The sequence below is a fragment of the Engystomops pustulosus genome, chromosome 6 (genome assembly GCF_040894005.1).
Source record: "Engystomops pustulosus chromosome 6, aEngPut4.maternal, whole genome shotgun sequence".
Lineage (NCBI taxonomy): Eukaryota > Metazoa > Chordata > Amphibia > Anura > Leptodactylidae > Engystomops > Engystomops pustulosus.
Window position 1 is genome coordinate 64,757,935 of NC_092416.1, and position 18,671 is coordinate 64,776,605.

The 18,671-nt window shown below is 39.6% G+C and overlaps 1 protein-coding gene and 1 long non-coding RNA gene across 2 annotated transcripts in view; one reads left to right on the plus strand and one right to left on the minus strand.

Annotated features, from left to right (window-relative positions):
• LOC140135198 (uncharacterized) overlaps window positions 1–11,912 on the minus strand; it is a 59,458-nt gene extending 47,546 nt beyond the window's left edge. The window contains exon 1 of the long non-coding RNA XR_011856485.1: window positions 11,824–11,912. This is a non-coding gene — a long non-coding RNA (uncharacterized lncRNA). The remainder of the gene's footprint in view (window positions 1–11,823) is intronic.
• Window positions 5,194–18,671, plus strand: part of LOC140135196 (nicotinamide N-methyltransferase-like) — a 30,843-nt gene continuing 17,365 nt past the window's right edge. The window contains exon 1 of the mRNA XM_072156350.1: window positions 5,194–5,389. Within this exon, the coding sequence (XP_072012451.1) occupies window positions 5,239–5,389 (151 nt within the window). The 5' untranslated portion in view covers window positions 5,194–5,238. The remainder of the gene's footprint in view (window positions 5,390–18,671) is intronic.

An 18,671-nucleotide genomic window follows, 5' to 3' on the forward strand; every position in this document is an offset into this window, starting at 1 on the left:
TCTGTAGAAGCCATACCAATTGCCGATGGGATACTAATGGCAACCAATTTCAAAGATGGTGGCCCAGTCTTTTAAATGCTGCTGGCAACTCTGGCGGCATTCAAAGAGTGTGATCGTACCGATAGCGGGTATCTGACCTCTGCATGGCACTGGCTTATACCGTGAGCCTTGTTCATACAGTATTAGCAGCTACGAGAAGCTAAATAGTTTTTTGAAGTATTTTTTGCCTCAGTGACCTATTAATGTGTTCATGTGCCTCTGAAACACAGTTTTAATGGCCACATAGAAAGCCAATTTGTTCTTTTAGCTTATTTGATGCTACCTTCTCTTAAGGTATTATAATGTGTTTTTCACAAGGAGGTGTTTGGTGTTAGCTTGGTGAACCCAATCTTGGAAAACCCTTGCAGGACTTTAAATTGACATAAAAGAAAAAGGGGTGGAAACATTCAGCATCATAAAAAGAGACTGTTTCTTTATTAATCCATTTGTAAATACAGAGAACACATCGGGGCAGATTTACTTACCCGGTCCATTCGCGATCCTATAGCAATTCCCAAATCTTACTTCAATTCCCTAAAGACCGTGTTCATAAAAGTTCTATGGCATAACAAGAGACTGACTGTATAGAACTAAAAATCATTACATTTATGGTTAAAAAATCTCTAAATTTCTGTCTTTATTGCACATACAAATATATAATTTAGTAAAGATCAATTGATATTAAAATAGGAAAAATCGGTGAAAAGGTCAAACTAACATTTCAACTACATAAACTGTTCATAAAAAAGGCAAACATGTGCTAAGACAGACAGTCTATGTTATGATTTCAAAATTGCTTTAACTGACTATGTCATGAGTTAGAGCAAATATGATCATCTGAGACATCATGTGGAATCATTCAATGTAATAACGCTTTTGGTTATGTGCATTATATTAACATTGAAATAAAGGTAAACATGTAACTTTGAACTGTGTAATTGCATTGAGGCCAGAAGAATTACTTGCTTGCTCCTTTGCATTCCTATCCATGTTGCTCTAGTACTTTGGTTTCTGGTCTGTGTTCAGAAGTTCTGGGGCGTCATGGGACACATATCATTTGATGTGTGTCCTCCTTGGACCACAAGTTGTTAAATTTTTTTTCCAGGTTACTGTACTACCTTTGATCTTCCCTGGAAAACCTAGGAAAACCCCCATTGACTGAAGTAGATTCAGTCTAAAAATCACATATGCTGGAGTGAAAGGGAATAGGGAGCCAGAGCATAGTATGTGTCCTTTATTCCTGCACCCTGGCTCTGCTACCCTGGTGCTTTTCCATATTCCTTTTCATGGGAACCTGTCATCAGAAATTGGCCTAATAAACCACTACCAGTATGTTGTCAAGCAGCTAGACAGCTTCTATGTCATGTTTCTTTCATTGCCCAGTTTGTGGCATCATCCAGAAAATAAACTTTGAAGTGAAATGTTAACTGTTTGTATAAAGTCATGGAGGCTGAGAGTTTAACACTGACGTCAAGCTCTCCCTGCCTCTGAACACCTCCTCAAATGTGATTGACATCATGCATCAGGCTTCAGGAAATTTGATCAGTGATGTCCCTGGATGCAAGATCATAATTACAGTGAAGGAGGTGTTTTAAGGCAGGAAAAACTTGACTTCAGTGTTAAATTATTTGCCTCCTTGACTTCATAAAACCAATTTATATCTCATTCAAAGTTGATTTTCTGGATGATACGACCAAGCTGGGCCATGAAAGAAACATGAACTAGAAGCAGCTCAGCTGCTTGACAACATACTGGTAGTGGTTTATTAAAGGGGTATTCTCGTCTGGGCATTCACATTCAGTTTCATTAATCTGCCATATATAAACATTTCTTCAATTGGACGTTATTAAAAAAAGCCCGTTATGAATGCAACGCTAGCAGAACGTGAGACTGTGGCCTGAGTATTCTTGATGGTTGTTCCAATCATGACACACACTTCGAGTTTGGTGCGAGTTGCATGCATAAAACTCGCTTATGGGCAATAGGCCTAAGGCTGATTTTATTTTAAAAAAATCTTTACTTATTTGCTACGTAAATAATCAAAATATACAATTCAGGTTATTCAGTCAAGCAGTAAATGGCACAAGATTTAAATATTTTAACACAAAAATGAAAGCAAAAACTGCATTTCTTTCCCATCCATCCACGGAAAGGGCTAAATTATTTTAGCTTTTTTCTTATTCCTCAATTTGGTGTCCTTCAAAAATTATAAATGGTCCTGTAACAAAGTAACTCTTCATTCAGACATGGCAAAAGAAAAATGAATAGTCTTGGGCCCCTTTCGTACTGGCATTATAGAGTTTCATCAGAGTCTGATTAGAGTGCTATCAGGGTTTGGACAGTAAAAAACGTACATCAGTTTTCAGTCAGAGTTTGTTCAGTATCTTTGTTTTTCACACGCATGTTTGATCAGTTTATACTGTGTGTTTCACATGCAGACAACATGCATAAAACAGGCGTAAAAAAGACTCATGACTATCTTTACAATAGCAATCAATCAGTGAAAATCGCATTGCACTTGAATGTGTCCGAAAGTGCAATGCATTTCTGAAGCTTCTCCATAGGTTTGTATTGGGGATTTTTTCACATGTGTGACTTGCAAATAAAGCAGAGTTTCTCATGCTTAAAGGGAACCTGTCACCAGGGACCTCATTTTCACTAAAAACAGATGGTAAAAGCCACCTACAGTGCAAATATGCCTCTCTGCCTTTTCTAAGCATTTGCATTACAATATAATTGTATTTTATAACTTACCTTGCACCCTGACAAAATCCTGGGGTAGTCAGGGTTGGATGCATTTAAAAAAAAAAAACATGTGACTTGTCTGAGCTGCAGGCTGCCTCTATCTTTGTGCTCCTGTACAGCTCATCTCACCCCCACTGATGTCAGGCTGACCAGGCTGTGACCGCTGAGAAAGAGCAGGAGGTGGGGCTGTGCAGGAGCACAAAGGTGGTAAAGATCTGAGGAGGAAGTAACATAGACAAGGCACATGTTGTTTTTTGAAATGCATTCACACCAAAGTCCAGCCCTGTGACTACCCCAGGATTTTCTCAAGGTGCAAGGTTAGTTATAACACACAATTATATTTTTATGCAAATGCTTAGAAAGGGCAGAAAGGCACCAATTGTGAGTGTTTTCCCGACGATCCCCACCGGCAATGCTGCCGGCAACTTCAAAAAGATGGCGGTGCCAATGTCCTTGCCGCGGATCGCCGCTCCCGTCATCGAAGGTCTGTCTCGTTTTAACCCATTCATTACAACATGCTATCAGCTCATTGTAATGAATGAGGAGGAAAATCCCCATATACTGCCATACTGTATTATGGCACTATGTGATAGGATCGATCAGAGAACCTAGGGTTAAAGTACCCTAGGGAGTCTGAAAAATAGTAAAAGTAAAAATAAAAAAGTTAAAAAAAAAATGATAGTAAAAAAACCCTAAAAATTCAAATCACCCCCCCTTTCCCTAGAACTGATATAAATATTAACCGGTTAAGGACCGGGCCCTTTCCTGTTTTTTCATGTCCATTTTTCACTCCCCACCTACAAAAATCTATAACTTTTTTATTTTTACACGTAAAGAGCTGTGTGATGGCTTGTTTTCTGCGCAACAAATTGCACTTCATAGTGATGGTATTAAATATCCCATGCCACGTACTCGGAAGCAGGAAAAAAATTCCAAATGCAGTGAAAATGGTGAAAAAACGCATTTGCGCCATTTTCTTGTGGGCTTGCATATTACGTCTTTCACTGTGCGCCCCAAATGACATGTCTACTTTATTCTTTGGGTCGGTACGATTAAGGGGATACCAAATTTGTATAGGTTTTATAATGTTTTCATACATTTACAAAAATTAAACCTCCTTTACAAAAATTATTTTTTTGATTTTGCCAACTTCTGGCGCTAATAACTTTTTTATACTTTGGTGTACAGAGCTGTGGGTGGGGTCATTTTTTGCGAAATTTGATAATATTTTCAATGATATCATTTTTAGGACTGTACGACCTTTTGATCACTTTTTATAGATTTTTTTATATTTTTCAAAATGGAAAAAAAGTGCCATTTTCGACTTTGGGCGCTATTTTCCGTTACGGGGTTAAACGCATTGAAAAAACGTTATCATATTTTGATAGATCGGGCATTTTTGGACGCGTAGATACCTAATGTGTTAATGATTTTTACCGTTTATTTATATTTATGTCAGTTCTAGGGAAAGGGGGGTGATTTGAAATTTTAGTTTTTTTTATTATAATTTTTTTTAAACTTTTTTTTATTTTTATTTTAACTATTTTTCAGACTCCCTAGGGTACTTTAACCCTAGGTTGTCTGATCGATCCTATCATATACTGCCATACTACAGTTTTCCTGTAGCACATTGTAATTAAGGGGTTAAAACGAAATAGCCTCGGGTCTTCGGAAGACCCGAGGCTACCATGGAGACGGAGCGGCGACCCCAGGTAAGATGGCGGCGCCCATGCGCCGCTATCTTTTTGAGGCTGCCGGCAGCTTTGCCGGCAGCCATCACTGTGAAAACACCCGCGATCGGTGCTAGCAATATGCAGCAAAGACTTACTGGCTATGGAGAGGGCTCAGCCCGTGAGCCCTCTCCATGCAGCGCGACCCGACCGCCGCCGTGAATACACGGCGGGCGGTCACGAAGTGGTTAATAAACATCAAAAATCATAAACACATTAGGTATCTCCGTGTCCGAAAATGCCATATCTATCAAAATATAACAACAGTTTTGAACTGCGTTTTACCACTTAACAGAAAATGGAGCTGCTGCGCGCCGAAGATGGGTGAGTAGGAGGGGTAAAGTGGCTACCGGGGCGTGGAGTAGCCACCTCGTGTAACCTCAGATGCGGCTACTCCACGCCCCAGTAGCCGCATAAGTAAATTTGAATATAGGGATAATAAAAGTTATCAAAAAAGTGTGGGGACGTGAGGATTAGCCCTTAAAAGGGCTATCCTCACGTCCCATTGATCCACCTACCACCCAATCTACCTTTATAGGTAGATTTGTGGTGGTAGGTGCCCTTTAAGGCCAAATATAAACTAGCCCAAGGGGTTGTTTATTTAAATGTTATTTATTCTACACGTGGACCCATGCTCCCATGACAGGCTCATGAATAGAACTATATAAGTACCTGGAGCACCAGTATAGAGGGAGTCACTTTGTCTGCAGCACAAGAGAAAACAATGGATTCCAGCAACTACAAGTTCTACCATGTACATGGCTGTGATACCAGAGAACATCTGGACACATTTTTTTCAGATAAAGCTCAAATGATCTTTGGAGAGGATACGTTAATATTTCCCATTGAACAACTTATAAAAACTTTCCATTTGGGTATGTAACATAATTAGTCATTACTTTTGAATAATTGCAAACAATTGAATGCATACTTAGTAAACTTTTTTTTCTAAATGTGAAAGAGAAAGAGCAACAAAGATGCACCAGTATAGAACCTAAAGGGAAAGATTTGCCAAGTATAATTAAGAAAATAGTTTTTTTGTGTTTTCTTCCTTTGTAAGCATTGAAAAGGTTTTAACTAGAAATCTGTCCATCCTTACCTACTGTCTTGGTTAGAAATGTATAGACATGTAGGTCATATGTAAGACCCAAATTTACTCCTGATGCAGTTAAAACATAGGAACTAGTTGAGCCAAATTAGTGAGTCAAAAAGTTACTAATCAACGACAGACATGAACACCTCACGTGCCACATTTATAAAACTGTCTAAGCCACTTTAATAAATCTGATGTACAAATGACAACTAAAGAGCTAATAATGAAATAAGTTAGTTATAACGAGCCGTGGATCTGTGTGACATCATATGACCATGAAGCACATTTACCAGTGTTTAATTTTGACAAGTAGTCAGTGAGATGAATTCAGAAAGTATATTTAACAATTGTACATGTAAAATCTTTGCCATCCTCTGCAGGTAAAGGGTGGCAGAATATACAGTGCTGATTATGATTTGTATTTAATTTACATTCAGTTCCGCAGCTGTCTGAACACTACCTTATTTCATCTACGTCTTAATTAATCACCACTGCACCAGTCTGTCTAATGTTAACTTTGTCTGGGCTTTGTGAGGCCCCTTTCACACTAGCATTGCTAGAGCTTCAGCAAAGTCTGATGACTTTGCGATCAGGGTTTGGTCAACGAAAAACTGACATTTTTTAGAGATCAATCAGTTTTATCAGTCAGAGTATGTTCAGTGTCTCAGGGTGCTTTCAAACCATGTATGGCGTAGCCTTTTTTGATGCTTTTTTGACGCATTCCAAAGCCTTCAACCTTGATCACATATTTAGGTTACATCGCGTTTCCACTGCATTTTCTAAAATACAATGTAAACTTAGCATGTGATCAAGGCTGAAGCCTTTGAAATGCATCAAAAAACGTGACGAAACGCATCATGTGAATGCACCCTCAGAGGGTCATTTACTTTTATATTTCTTCCTGTTTTTTCTGTCTTTTTTGAGACTTTTTTTGGCACATTGTAATTTTTGCGCTTTTCTGAGGACATTTTAAAATGTCCGCCAGAAATTTGTCTTTCATCAGTAAGACACATTTATTGCAAATGACATTTATCATTTCAAATTGACTAAAACTTGCAACGTTAGCAAAACCATACTTAAAGGAAAACTTTGGAAAACAGAAAGAAATGATTTGAGACATTTGTGCATCATTTTTGAGACATTTGTAACAAACATCTCAAAAAAAGATCTGAAAAAAAAGAAAAGTGAGATAGATAAATGATCAAAGTAGCAGATGGAAAAAAGACAGTCAAAAACTGCAATCCAACCCATTGTAATCAACAGGCTTTTTCAGACTTGCATTTTTTTTCACACACGTTTAAATCTCAGCATGTTCTAATTTTGCAAGTCACACGCGTGAAAAACGCACCATACAAGTCTATGGAGATGCATCAAAAACGCATTGCCACGTCAGAGTCTGATCAGGGTGCGAGTTCAATCAATTTTCAGTCAGAGTTTATTTGGTGTCTCAATTTTTCAAGCGTGTTTTCAATGCATTTTCAATGCAATTTCAATGCGTTTTTCACGCGCAGATAACGTACGTAAAAAGGACTCAGGACTGAGGTCTATCTTTTCTATGGCAATTGATGCGTGAAAAACGCATTGCACTTGCATTGGACTTGCATGTGTCTCAGAGTGCAAGACGTTTTTGATGCGTCTCCATAGACTTGTATGGTGCATTTTTCATGCGTGTGACTTGCAAAAGTAGAGCATGCTGAGATATAAAGACACGCAGAACTTGCATTGCACTCTGTAATCAATAGGCTTTTGCAGACTTTATTTTTTTTACGCACGTTTAAATCTCGACATGCTCTACTTTTGCAAATCACACGCTTGAAAAACGCACCATACAAGTCTATGGAGATGCATCAAAAACGCATTGCACTCTGAGACACATGCAAGTCCCAATCAAGTGCAATGCGTTTTTCACACATCAATTGCCATAGAAAAGATAGACCTCAGTCCCGATTCCTTTTCACTTGCGTGAAAAACTGAGACACTGAACAATCTCTAACTGAAAACTGATTGAACTCTGATGAAAAATGTCAGTTTTTCACTGACCAAATGCTGATCGCACCCTCATCAAACTCTGACGTGATCTGCAACGCAAGTGTGGAAACGACTGAAAAGACTCATTGATTACAATGGGTCAGAGTTCAATGCAAGTTCTGTTGGTCAAAAGCACACGCAGAACACGCGCGTGAAAAACACAAGTGTAGAAGGGGCCTGAGACACATGGACGTCCAATGCAAGTGCAATGCGTTTTTCATTATAATTAATTTTTCAGAGGTAATACAAATATCACAATCCTGTCATCCTTTCAGTTCATAAAGCATCTGAGTTTGGTGATGCATTAGGTGAAGCATGTTTGCATAGTGTGAATGCAGCTTGAGGCTGAGTTACTCCCGAATGCAGAAGCACTTGGACATTAAAGATTCCTTTTTAAAACCAGTAACAAGTATTTTGTCAGTTAAGAAGGCAAACATGGGTTACTAGATACCAAACACACGTATTTATGCCTAAATGCCTCTGCATTCTAAGAGGTACAGAAGGGAAAGAGCACCATTATGTTTTTGTAGGGCAGATTTTGAGCAAAAGCATTTTAACCCCACAATTTTTGATTATTAACATTTCCCCCCAAAAATTATGCAAAAGAATGTCACTTTAGCCTCCAAATTTTTATTTTTGCTAAGAAATAAAGGGGAAAATCACCCCACATTTTGTTGAAAAATTTAATTCGAAATACCCTACATGTCTTTGGAAACTGCTGGACTGGCACTGAGCAGGACATAAAAAGAAAGCTGCTCATTATGCTTTTGGAGGACAGATTTTCCTGGACTAGATTTCAGGTCAATGATGCTACCCCTCTGAGATATCATAACAGAAAAAAATAATAAAAGTGGGACACGATTTGGAAAAATTTAATAAGGTATTTCTAAAGGGTTATAGGTAGCATATTAACCCAACTAGCGTTTCAAAGAATTAATAAGCAATGGCCCGTAAAAATAAAAAAAAGGGGAGTCACTGATAAGCACTTATAGTACAATACCCGTAAATATGAATATTGTAGGGAGTCGCTAAAGTAGTAAATAGGAGATAAAATATAACTTTTATTAGAAATAGTTAGAATGATACTCCAATGTTTAAAATATACTGATGCATAAGTGTGAGAATGGGATTGAATATCAACACAGAAAGTAGGGACTTGACTATGAATATATACACTCACCGGCCACTTTATTAGGTACACCTGTCCAACTGCTCGTTAACACTTAATTTCTAATCAGCCAATCACATGGCGGCAACTCAGTGCATTTAGGCATGTAGACATGGTCAAGACAATCTCCTGCAGTTCAAACCGGGCAACAGTGACTCAAATCGCCACCTGTTACAACCAAGGTAGGCAGAAGAGCATCTCTGAATGCACAGTACGTCGAACTTTGAGGCAGATGGGCTACAGCAGCAGAAGACCACACCGGGTGCCACTCCTTTCAGCTAAGAACAGGAAACTGAGGCTACAATTTGCACCAGCTCATCGAAATTGGACAGTAGAAGATTGGAAAAACATTGCCTGGTCTGATGAGTCTCGATTTCTACAGTGACATTCGGATGGTAGGGTCAGAATTTGGCGTCAGCAACATGAAAGCATGGATCCATCCTGCCTTGTATCAATGGTTCAGGCTGGTGGTGGTAGTGTCATGGTGTGGGGAATATTTTCTTGGCATTCTTTGGGCCCCTTGGTACCAATTGAGCATCGTTGCAACGCCACAGCCTTCCTGAGTATTGTTGCTGACCATGTCCATCCCTTTATGACCACAATGTACCCAACATCTGATGGCTACTTTCAGCAGGGTAATGCGCCATGTCATAAAGCTGGAATCATCTCAGACTGGTTTCTTGAACATGACAATGAGTTCACTGTACTCAAATGGCCTCCACAGTCACCAGATCTCAATCCAATAGAGCATCTTTGGGATGTGGTGGAACGGGAGATTCGCATCATGTATGTGCAGCCGACAAATCTGCGGCAACTGTGTGATGCCATCATGTCAATATGGACCAACATCTCTGAGAAATGCTTCCAGCACCTTGTTGAATCTATGCCACGAAGAATTGAGGCAGTTCTGAAGGCAAAAGGGGGTCCAACCCTTTACTAGCATGGTGTACCTAATAAAGTGGCCGGTGAGTGTATGTTTTACAATGCATGACTTCCAACATAGAAATCCCAAGATGTATCAACAGGGGTTGCCAAGCGCAAAATAACATAAGACTCAATTATGATAGCAACAGGAGTATTGTCTGCTACTGCACTAGGTTAACACTGCCTAGCCAGGTGATTTGCTAACCTAGGCTATTGCCCTATACTGCTACAAACATGTAGTATTAAATTTCTCATAATCTCTAAGTGTTTCACCCAAAGTTTATGGGCTCATCAGATGAGTGTAGGATAGAAATCTAGAATGTGTAGTTATCAATTACACAGAAATCAAAAAAAGAGAGAAATGCCAGCATCCTGATGGTGTACACCGTACACCATATACAGTTGTAGCCGAATAATAAAAGTGGGGCACTATTATAGAAAATGTATTAAGATATAGTGTTATAGGTAGCATTTGAACACAACTAGTGGTATTAAGGAATTAATAAGCAATGGCCTGTAAAAATTTTACATGACTATATCTCCAATTTTATTTTTACCAAAAGTTTGAAGATTTGTACACCACAATCAATTAATATGCATATGAAAATCACCTACATGTGGTCACAAATTGCTATAGTGGCAAAAGCCAGGGCTCAAAATTAAAAGAACACTACAAAGTAGAGATGAGCGGAGCTGAATCGCAATGTTTGAGGTCAAACCGAGTTTGAATTTATGACTGAAGAACATGAATGTGGACCTTAGTCAGAAGTCCATGTTCCATTCCTACCCGCCCATTTGCTCCCTAAGAACGCTGCCAAAATGGCAACGGGCATCATGCACTGGCAATTGCATTCTGTGGGCAGCTTTTCCTGCAACATTTAAAGCATTATACCTGCAGTCAGTGTCAGCACTATTTGGATTCAGGTCCTGAAAGGATGTTGTAGGGTGTAGTTATCAAGGGATGCAGGGAGCAACCGAGCCCAGAGTAGCTTTTAAATGTTTAGGTAAAATGTCTTGTACCTAGTTAAGATTGTGTTTCTTCTACAAATATGTAATTTCATTGACAGAGACACTTACTGCACAAGTCTCTTACTTTACATGGGTTATCTTAGTGAACATTTTGATGTATAACACAAGGTGGGCATATTGTGCAGTGAAATTGTGTTATTCTTGAAAAAGGAAGTTTAACTTCAGTTTATTCAGCTGTGGATTCACTACTAGAAATAAAATTAGTTCCATTTCTGAAGGTCAAAATGCTCACTAAATATTCTCTATATACTTCACAAAGGTGCAGTTATGAAAATGAGGTCACTTCCAGCACATTCCTCTATACTGGCAACTCCACAGTTCTGCAAAAGGGGCATGGCATCCAAAGCTCAAGCTACCTGTGATCCAAAAGCCAAATAGTCTTCCTTCCATGTCTGCCCAATTAATATCTGCTCACATTCACCTAGTTTACCTAAAGTCGACCTACACCCCAAATCCAACCTAAAATCGTTATGAACACCCATAACACACTTTGTCTGTCACACCCCTGTAGCCAACCTAATGTCTGTCCAAGCTCCCCATAGCCAGTTGAATGTCTGAAGACACCCCCATAGCCCCCCTAATATTTCCCTGGTGCCCTCAGCTCACATTCTGTCTTTACACTACTCCTGGGCAATCCACCCACAATTTACCTAAGAGGCTATGCCACCTGCTGTTAACAAGCTCCAAAAGCCTCAGTGCACCTATTTTTACCTCTTAGACCCCAAACCCCTATGAGGATACTTTACACTAGACTCAATGCTTACCAGTGTCAGCAATTACAATATACTGTGGAAGGATTAATGACAATTGTATCACTGGTATCAGTTATACTACACTGTGGACGGAATAATGGCAGGTATACTACACTGAAGAATGACTGGTGGCAGTTATACTACACTGCAGACCAAGTGCTCTCGGTGAAACATGTGCGTAACAAAGAGATATCTATGCCAGTAGTCTTTATCTAGATATAGGAACGAAGTGGAGAGACAAGAGGAGACAGAGAGCTCTCCTATGGTGTATTACCCTTGATAACATGATTATCAGTGTTGTGGTATTCCACTCACCTCTGAGAGTTGTGCATCAAGGGCACAACTCCTTTTGATGCCTGTAACAATGCTCAAAGCCGCTGCCCGGTCCCGCTGTTCACTCTCCTGTAAACAGTACACAGTATTCAAAAGCATCCGAATGGGGTGCGTTGATGTTCTCCTCAAGTTTTGGGACATGAGACAGGCGCTGACTTATTCGGAAGCTTTTCCTTAAAAAAGGCTTTTTTATTTAAAGGGGTATTCTCATCTGGGCATTCACATTCAGTTTAATTATTCTGCCATATATTAACATTTACTCAATTAGATGTCATTTAAAAAAATGTTCCCATGTGAAGATAATTTCTCATAAATGTAGTCATATGGTCCCTTAGACACAAGGCTGTGTCCCTGGATACGGCCACCTCTGCTGGAGGGATTGCACAAAGAAACAAAAAGTTTTTGTATATGAAATGCCCGGGAGTTACTGCATATCCTACAACCGTCCTGTAGTAATGAACGCTGAATCCAGATGGTCAGGCAGGACTCAATAGTGCATGCCTGGCCGTTGCTGCCAGAGTGCGGGGTGGTTGTAACCGAGGAAGCTATCTTGTTTCTAAGGGACCATATCACTACATTTATGAGAAAATATCTTCACACAGGAACATTTTTTTTTAATAACATCCCATTGAAGAAATGTTTATATTTGACAGATTAATGAAACTGAATGTGAATGGCCAGATGAGAATACCCCTTTAAGCCATAAATGGCGATAAAACAATAAAAGGTTCTTACAATTAAAAATTGGAATAACACGTTTCGCACTAGGACTTAGGGCTTCCTCAGATTCCTTGACATACAATTAGCTGCTTGACATTTATAGATGACAGGGAGCAATCAAACAAACAGGAAGTCCACCAGTGAGACTCCCGGCCCAGAACCGCATGGGGACAGGTGGGCCAGTGGCGACATCAAACCATTACTTACAACAAGTTAAAATAGGTTAAAAATAAAATCAAGTATTAGCAGGTGAAATACATGGCATTTATCACAGTAAAAACATAAATATGATTACTTATCCAGCATGATTAGATCAGAGTCCTAGGACTACAAAAATGAAGCTGCCCTTGGAACTACAACTACGGAGGCCCCGACGGACCAAGTGTGGATCCACTGGCGTGGCTAATGCTGTACAAGGGGAGTTGAGAACTACAAATATGGGGTAGTTCTTGAAACTACAAGTAAGGTGGCCTGACGGGATCAAAATTAGATTGGTTCCTGCATCAGTGTGGATGTACTCTGAGGGCATCTAGTGGTCATTTTGCAGATTTACTCTGGGGATAAGAATTTAAGCCCGAAACTCATGAATGATGTGACTAGATAGACTTGTGTAATTGAGGTAAGTTATCTATTTTTATTCTTTGGGGTTTATAAAAGTGAGAGGTGAAGTGTTGAACAGAAATGTCTTGCGTATATACTCAGGAAGGACGGGCTGTAAAAAATAAAATAAAGGATGGTTCACAATTAATTTATTGTGTGTGGATAAACATCCTATTTCACAGTGGACTAGGATAATTATAACCCCAATTTATTTATTGTGAAATTTTAAATACCAACTCTCACGCTCATAGCCCTCCTCCTTCCCCTTGTAAAACTTAGGCACCTTACACTAGAACAAGTGTGATGCCAGTTGGACGCAGGAACATGTGGCCTGAACACTGAGCAAGCAGTACTGAACTAAGCATGTGAATTCAAATGAAGATATTATATAGGACAGTGATGGCAAACCTTTTAGAGACCGAGTGCCCAAACTACAACAAAGACCCACTTATTTATCACAAGTGCCAACACAAAAATTTAATTTGTGATTTATACTCCCTTCTGTCACAGCTTTCATTGATACCAGCACCTGAGGACACCAATAAAGCAGAAAATAGTCTCAGGTAGAGCTGTCACTTTAAAATAGCTCTGTGCACAGCAAGTCCTGGGCTGTCTGGGACTGCAGGAAGATACGTGGAGTCATCTCTGGTGATGGCCTGAGTGCCCACAGAAAGGGCTCTGAGTGCCACCTCTGGCACCAGTGCCATAGGTTAGCCATCACTGATATAGGATGTCCAGATTCTGCTCTATGTAACCTCTAGTGTTGGGGGGGATTCTTGGGTACCTTTTTCATTAATGCGACTAATATACACGGCGTATATATTAGTTATGCAATTATCTCTGTGCCCCAGACACTTTTCTCTTGAAAGGTGGCAATTTTTGTGCCTATTATTGGTACATTTAATAAATGTTTTATTTTTCTGCTAATTAATTCAAATGAGGGCTGTATTTTTTGCGGGACAAGATTTCAGTATTTCATTATTGGAATGTTATTAACTCTTTCTTTTGGAGGATCATAAAATGTATCACTTTGGTCAATTATATATTTTTTTATTTTCTACATTTCACTATAAGACATAAGTATTTTGTGATTATGGCAATACCCCATTAATATCAGTTTATTTAATGTTTTAAAATTTTTTGGGAAATACTCCTTTTATAAAACCCCTCTTTAATGTTATCCTCCCTTTACATTTGGTTTTCCACTTTTATTTTTTTTTTTATTTTTTTTTTTTAATAAATAAACTTTATTAGAAAATATTTATCATGCACATAAAAAGGAGAAACCACAAGGAAGACATACTGTTATATACACAAATTGTACAAGTTATTTCTCATATATGCCCTCCAAATGGGTGAGCCCTCTTATTTCGATTAGTAATCAATATGGCTCATATACAAAACATAAGCGGCTTTACATAAATATATCCTTATCCTACTAATTCTCCTAGTCGGTAAGCCAGCTAAATATATAAACATTGTAACATATTCCAACCCCCCCCCCCCCCCCCCGCCACCCCCCTCCCTCAGTCCGCTGAGGAGAGAAAAAAAAAAACAAAAAAAACATATGTGTAAATAATGTACTTTTCGCTCTTTCTAATTCCATTTGGCCCAAATTCCTTCCCATTTCCCTAAGGCGCCGATTTTCCCAAACATACTTCTTTCATAGTTTTTAATTAAAAGTGAGAGATTATACCATGTCTCCAAGGTAGGGAGGTTTTTTGATCCCCAATTTCGAGCCAAGCAAACACCAGCCAGATTCATTAATCTGAGAATAAGTTTGCCATGTTTCCTTTCTATATCTTGGTTCTCTATTAAACCCAAAACCGCCGTATACAAGTTCATATTCAACCTAATCTCCAGAACACTACAGATTTTTCCAAATACCTTTTCCCAGAACCCCCTTACTAATTGACATCCCCAGACCACATGATAAAAGTCAGCATCCAGAGTTTCGCATTTCCAGCATCTGGAGTTCGACTTAACCCCCATTTTTGATAAACTTTGTGGCGTGTAATATATTTGGTGCACCAACTTAAAGTGTATTATCCTGTGATTTATATTTATTGACCCTTTTTTAATATTCTTCTGAATCCTACCCCATTCTACGTCCCCTATGGGTCCAATCAATCTTTCCCATTTACTTTTTACTTTACTTCCCTCCGATTGTGCCATTCCATCCACCATATATTTATATAATTTAGAAATCAATTTCCTATTTGTCCCTCCCAACATCACCAGATTTAGACCCACATGTGTTCCTATATGTATATTCTCTTTATGTGCATCTTCTTTTAGTGCATGTGCTAATTGTTCGTATCGTAGCCAATCCTTTTCTCTTAACCCATATATCTCTTGTAATGCCCTAAAAGATTTAATCTTATTCTCCTTCCATACTTGTCCTACATATCTCACTCCAAGTTTCTCCCAAAATATCCTGTCTGGTACTTTATCTATTTCCCCCAGGTTCTCATTGAACCAGATCGGAGACTCTTCTATAAATCCTGTAATGTTTAGAATCTTTTTATATGCCTTCCAGGCCTTTGTTATTGTCTTACATAATGTCCATTTGTTAAACGGTTCTTCCCTCCCCAGGTAACTTTCCAAAAATTCAAAAATAGTTCTCACCTTACCCTCTGAACAAACCACCAGCTTATTAAGCCAGTGTGTCTCCTTCCATTTTACTAAGCGTGCTACCTGCGCGGCCAAAAAATACCCTCTAAAAAAGGGGATCCCCAAACCTCCTTCTCCAATTGGGCTATATAAAGACTGCATTTTCATTCTCACTTTTTTCCGACCCCAAATCAGCTCATTCAAAATGGATTCCATCAGCTTGAAATAGGACTCCTCTATCCAAATAGGGGAAGATGACAGGGTATACAGCACCTGGGGAAGCAGGATCGTTTTTATTATCCCAATTCTATCGGCCTGGGAGAGTGGTAGTTTGCTCCAACAATTAATTTTTCCCCTTACCAATCCAATCAATGGTTGTAGGTTCAGTTTATCAAATTCCTGGATGTTCCCGGAGACTTCAATCCCCAAATATCGGAATTTTTCTTTACATGAAATTCCACAGTTCCCTCTAGCCCATTCCTTGGTTTCCTGATCCAAAGGTAACATAACGGATTTACCCCAATTAATATCGAGCCCCGAAAGACTACCAAATTCCTCAATTACCTGGATCGCTTTTGGAATCGAGGATGGAGAGTTGCTCACATACAAAACCAGGTCGTCGGCGTATAGACAGATTTTATCTTTGGGGTCCCCACATCCACCCGCTTGTATACCCTCTTCACTTCTAATCTGAATAGCCAATGGTTCAATGTAGATGGCAAAGAGGAGTGGGGAAAGGGGGCACCCCTGCCTGGTCCCGCATGATAAAGGGAAAGTCTCCGACTCTCTCCCTGCTGTTCTTACCCTAGCTACTGGAGCATTATACATGCATCTTATATACTTGATAAACCTTGGACCCACTCCAAACCATTCAAGGGTTTCCCAGAGGAAACCCCACTCCACCCTGTCAAAGGCCTTAACCGCGTCCAATGACAGGATGGAGCGGAGTCCCCCCCCCCCCCCATCTCAATGACCGCGTACATCCTCTGGATGCAGTCTCCCGTACATCTGCCTGGGATAAACCCGTTTTGATCTTGGTGTATAATATCTTTAATCACTCGTTGCAGTCTCATCGCCAAAACCTTTGCCAAGATTTTTACATCGGTATTGAGCAATGAAATTGGGCGATAAGAGGCTGCATCCAGGGGATCCTTTCCCTGTTTTGGAATCAATACAATACCTGCTTCCGCCATCGAACCCGAAACCATTTCTCTTTCTAATATTTCTCTGAAGACCATCTCCAGCTTAGGGAGTACGGTACCATGATATTTCCTATAAAAAGCAAATGGAATACCATCTGAGCCTGGGGAAGTGTCTTTCCCTGAGGAGAACAGAGCCGCCTTTATTTCTTCTAACGTAATCGGAGCATCCAGTTTTACCCTATCCTCCTGAGTGATCTTGGGACCCTGTATATGACTTAAGTACTTCTTAATTCCCCCTTCTACTACTGGGGTTTTAGCTTGGTATAGTTCTTCATAGAATGCACTAAGAATCTTTAAAATTTCCGTTGGATCCCTGTTTACCTTCCCCTCCTTGTCCCTAAGTGCCGCGATTACACTATTCTTCCCATTGCTCTGTATCATCCTTGCAAAGGTTTTACCACATTTTCCCTGTTCTAAAAATTGTTTTTGGTCCCTGAAAAAAACCTTATGCTGCGCTTTCTGTCTTAGGAAGTTACTGAGGGCATCCCTACATTCAATTACTTTCCCCCTTGCATCCTCCGATGGGGATTCCAGTAATACCTGCTCTGCATTCCGCATTTCCTCCTTCAGTTTTTGCTCTTCTCTACCAAATAAGGTTTTTGCCTGCTTAATGTGTTTAGAATATGTCCCTTTTATATATAATTTAAAGGCATCCCACACCGTTAACAAGTCAGAGGTTCCCAGGTTTCTCTTCCAAAAACACTCCATTTCCCCAACCATATCCAATTTAGGTTCTAATATCGTGATCCAATATGGGTTTAATCTGAACCGGCTATACCCCCTTTCTTGATTTTTAAGAATGATCATAACCAAAGCATGGTCAGAGATCACTATATTTTCATATGTCATTTTCCTGATCAGCCCAAAAAATTCTTTATTAACTAAACAGAGATCAATTCTGGACAGCGATTGGTATGTCTTGCTCATACAAGAGTATGCTCTTTTATTTCCATAAAGTGAACGCCACACGTCCATCCATCCCAGGCTTTCACATAAATGACTGAGCTTACTCTTTTTATTTAAGGAGGGTTTCCATCCATGCGCCATATTAAATCGATCTCTAAACTCATCCATTACCAAATTGAAATCACCCATTATCACCAGGGGGGCCTCCTCAATAGTTTCCAGGAATCTCAGTAGGGAGTTGATCACCTCCAAAGATGCTGGTGGGGGAATATAAATAAAAGCCATGGTAATCTTAGTTCCTTTCAGAGTGCCGTATAAAAAGACAAACCTGCCTTCTTTATCAATTCTCTTTTTTTCCATTTTAAAATCAATATTCCTATGTATGAGAACTGACACTCCTCTGGAAAAAATAGTACCAAATGAATGGTATTCCTCCCCAATCCAATTTTTCCTAAATCTTCTGACATGATCTTCGATCAGATGAGTTTCCGTCAGAGCAACAATTGCTGGCTGGTGTTTGTTGATAATATCAAATATCTGACATCTTTTGATTTTCTCACTGGACCCTCTGATGTTCCATGTTATTATTTTAACCTCACTTCCCATTTCTTTTTAGAGCGAGAGAAAGAAGAGAAAAAAGAAAAAGAAAAAAAAAAAAAAGGGAAAAACCCACAACCCCAGCGGACCCCCTCCCCCCCCAAGTGACCCGTTTTCATACCTCCTACTCCGGGTCTCAACCATCTCCTAACGCCATCCATCCCCCCCTCCCTCCGCTACCCCACATCCGAC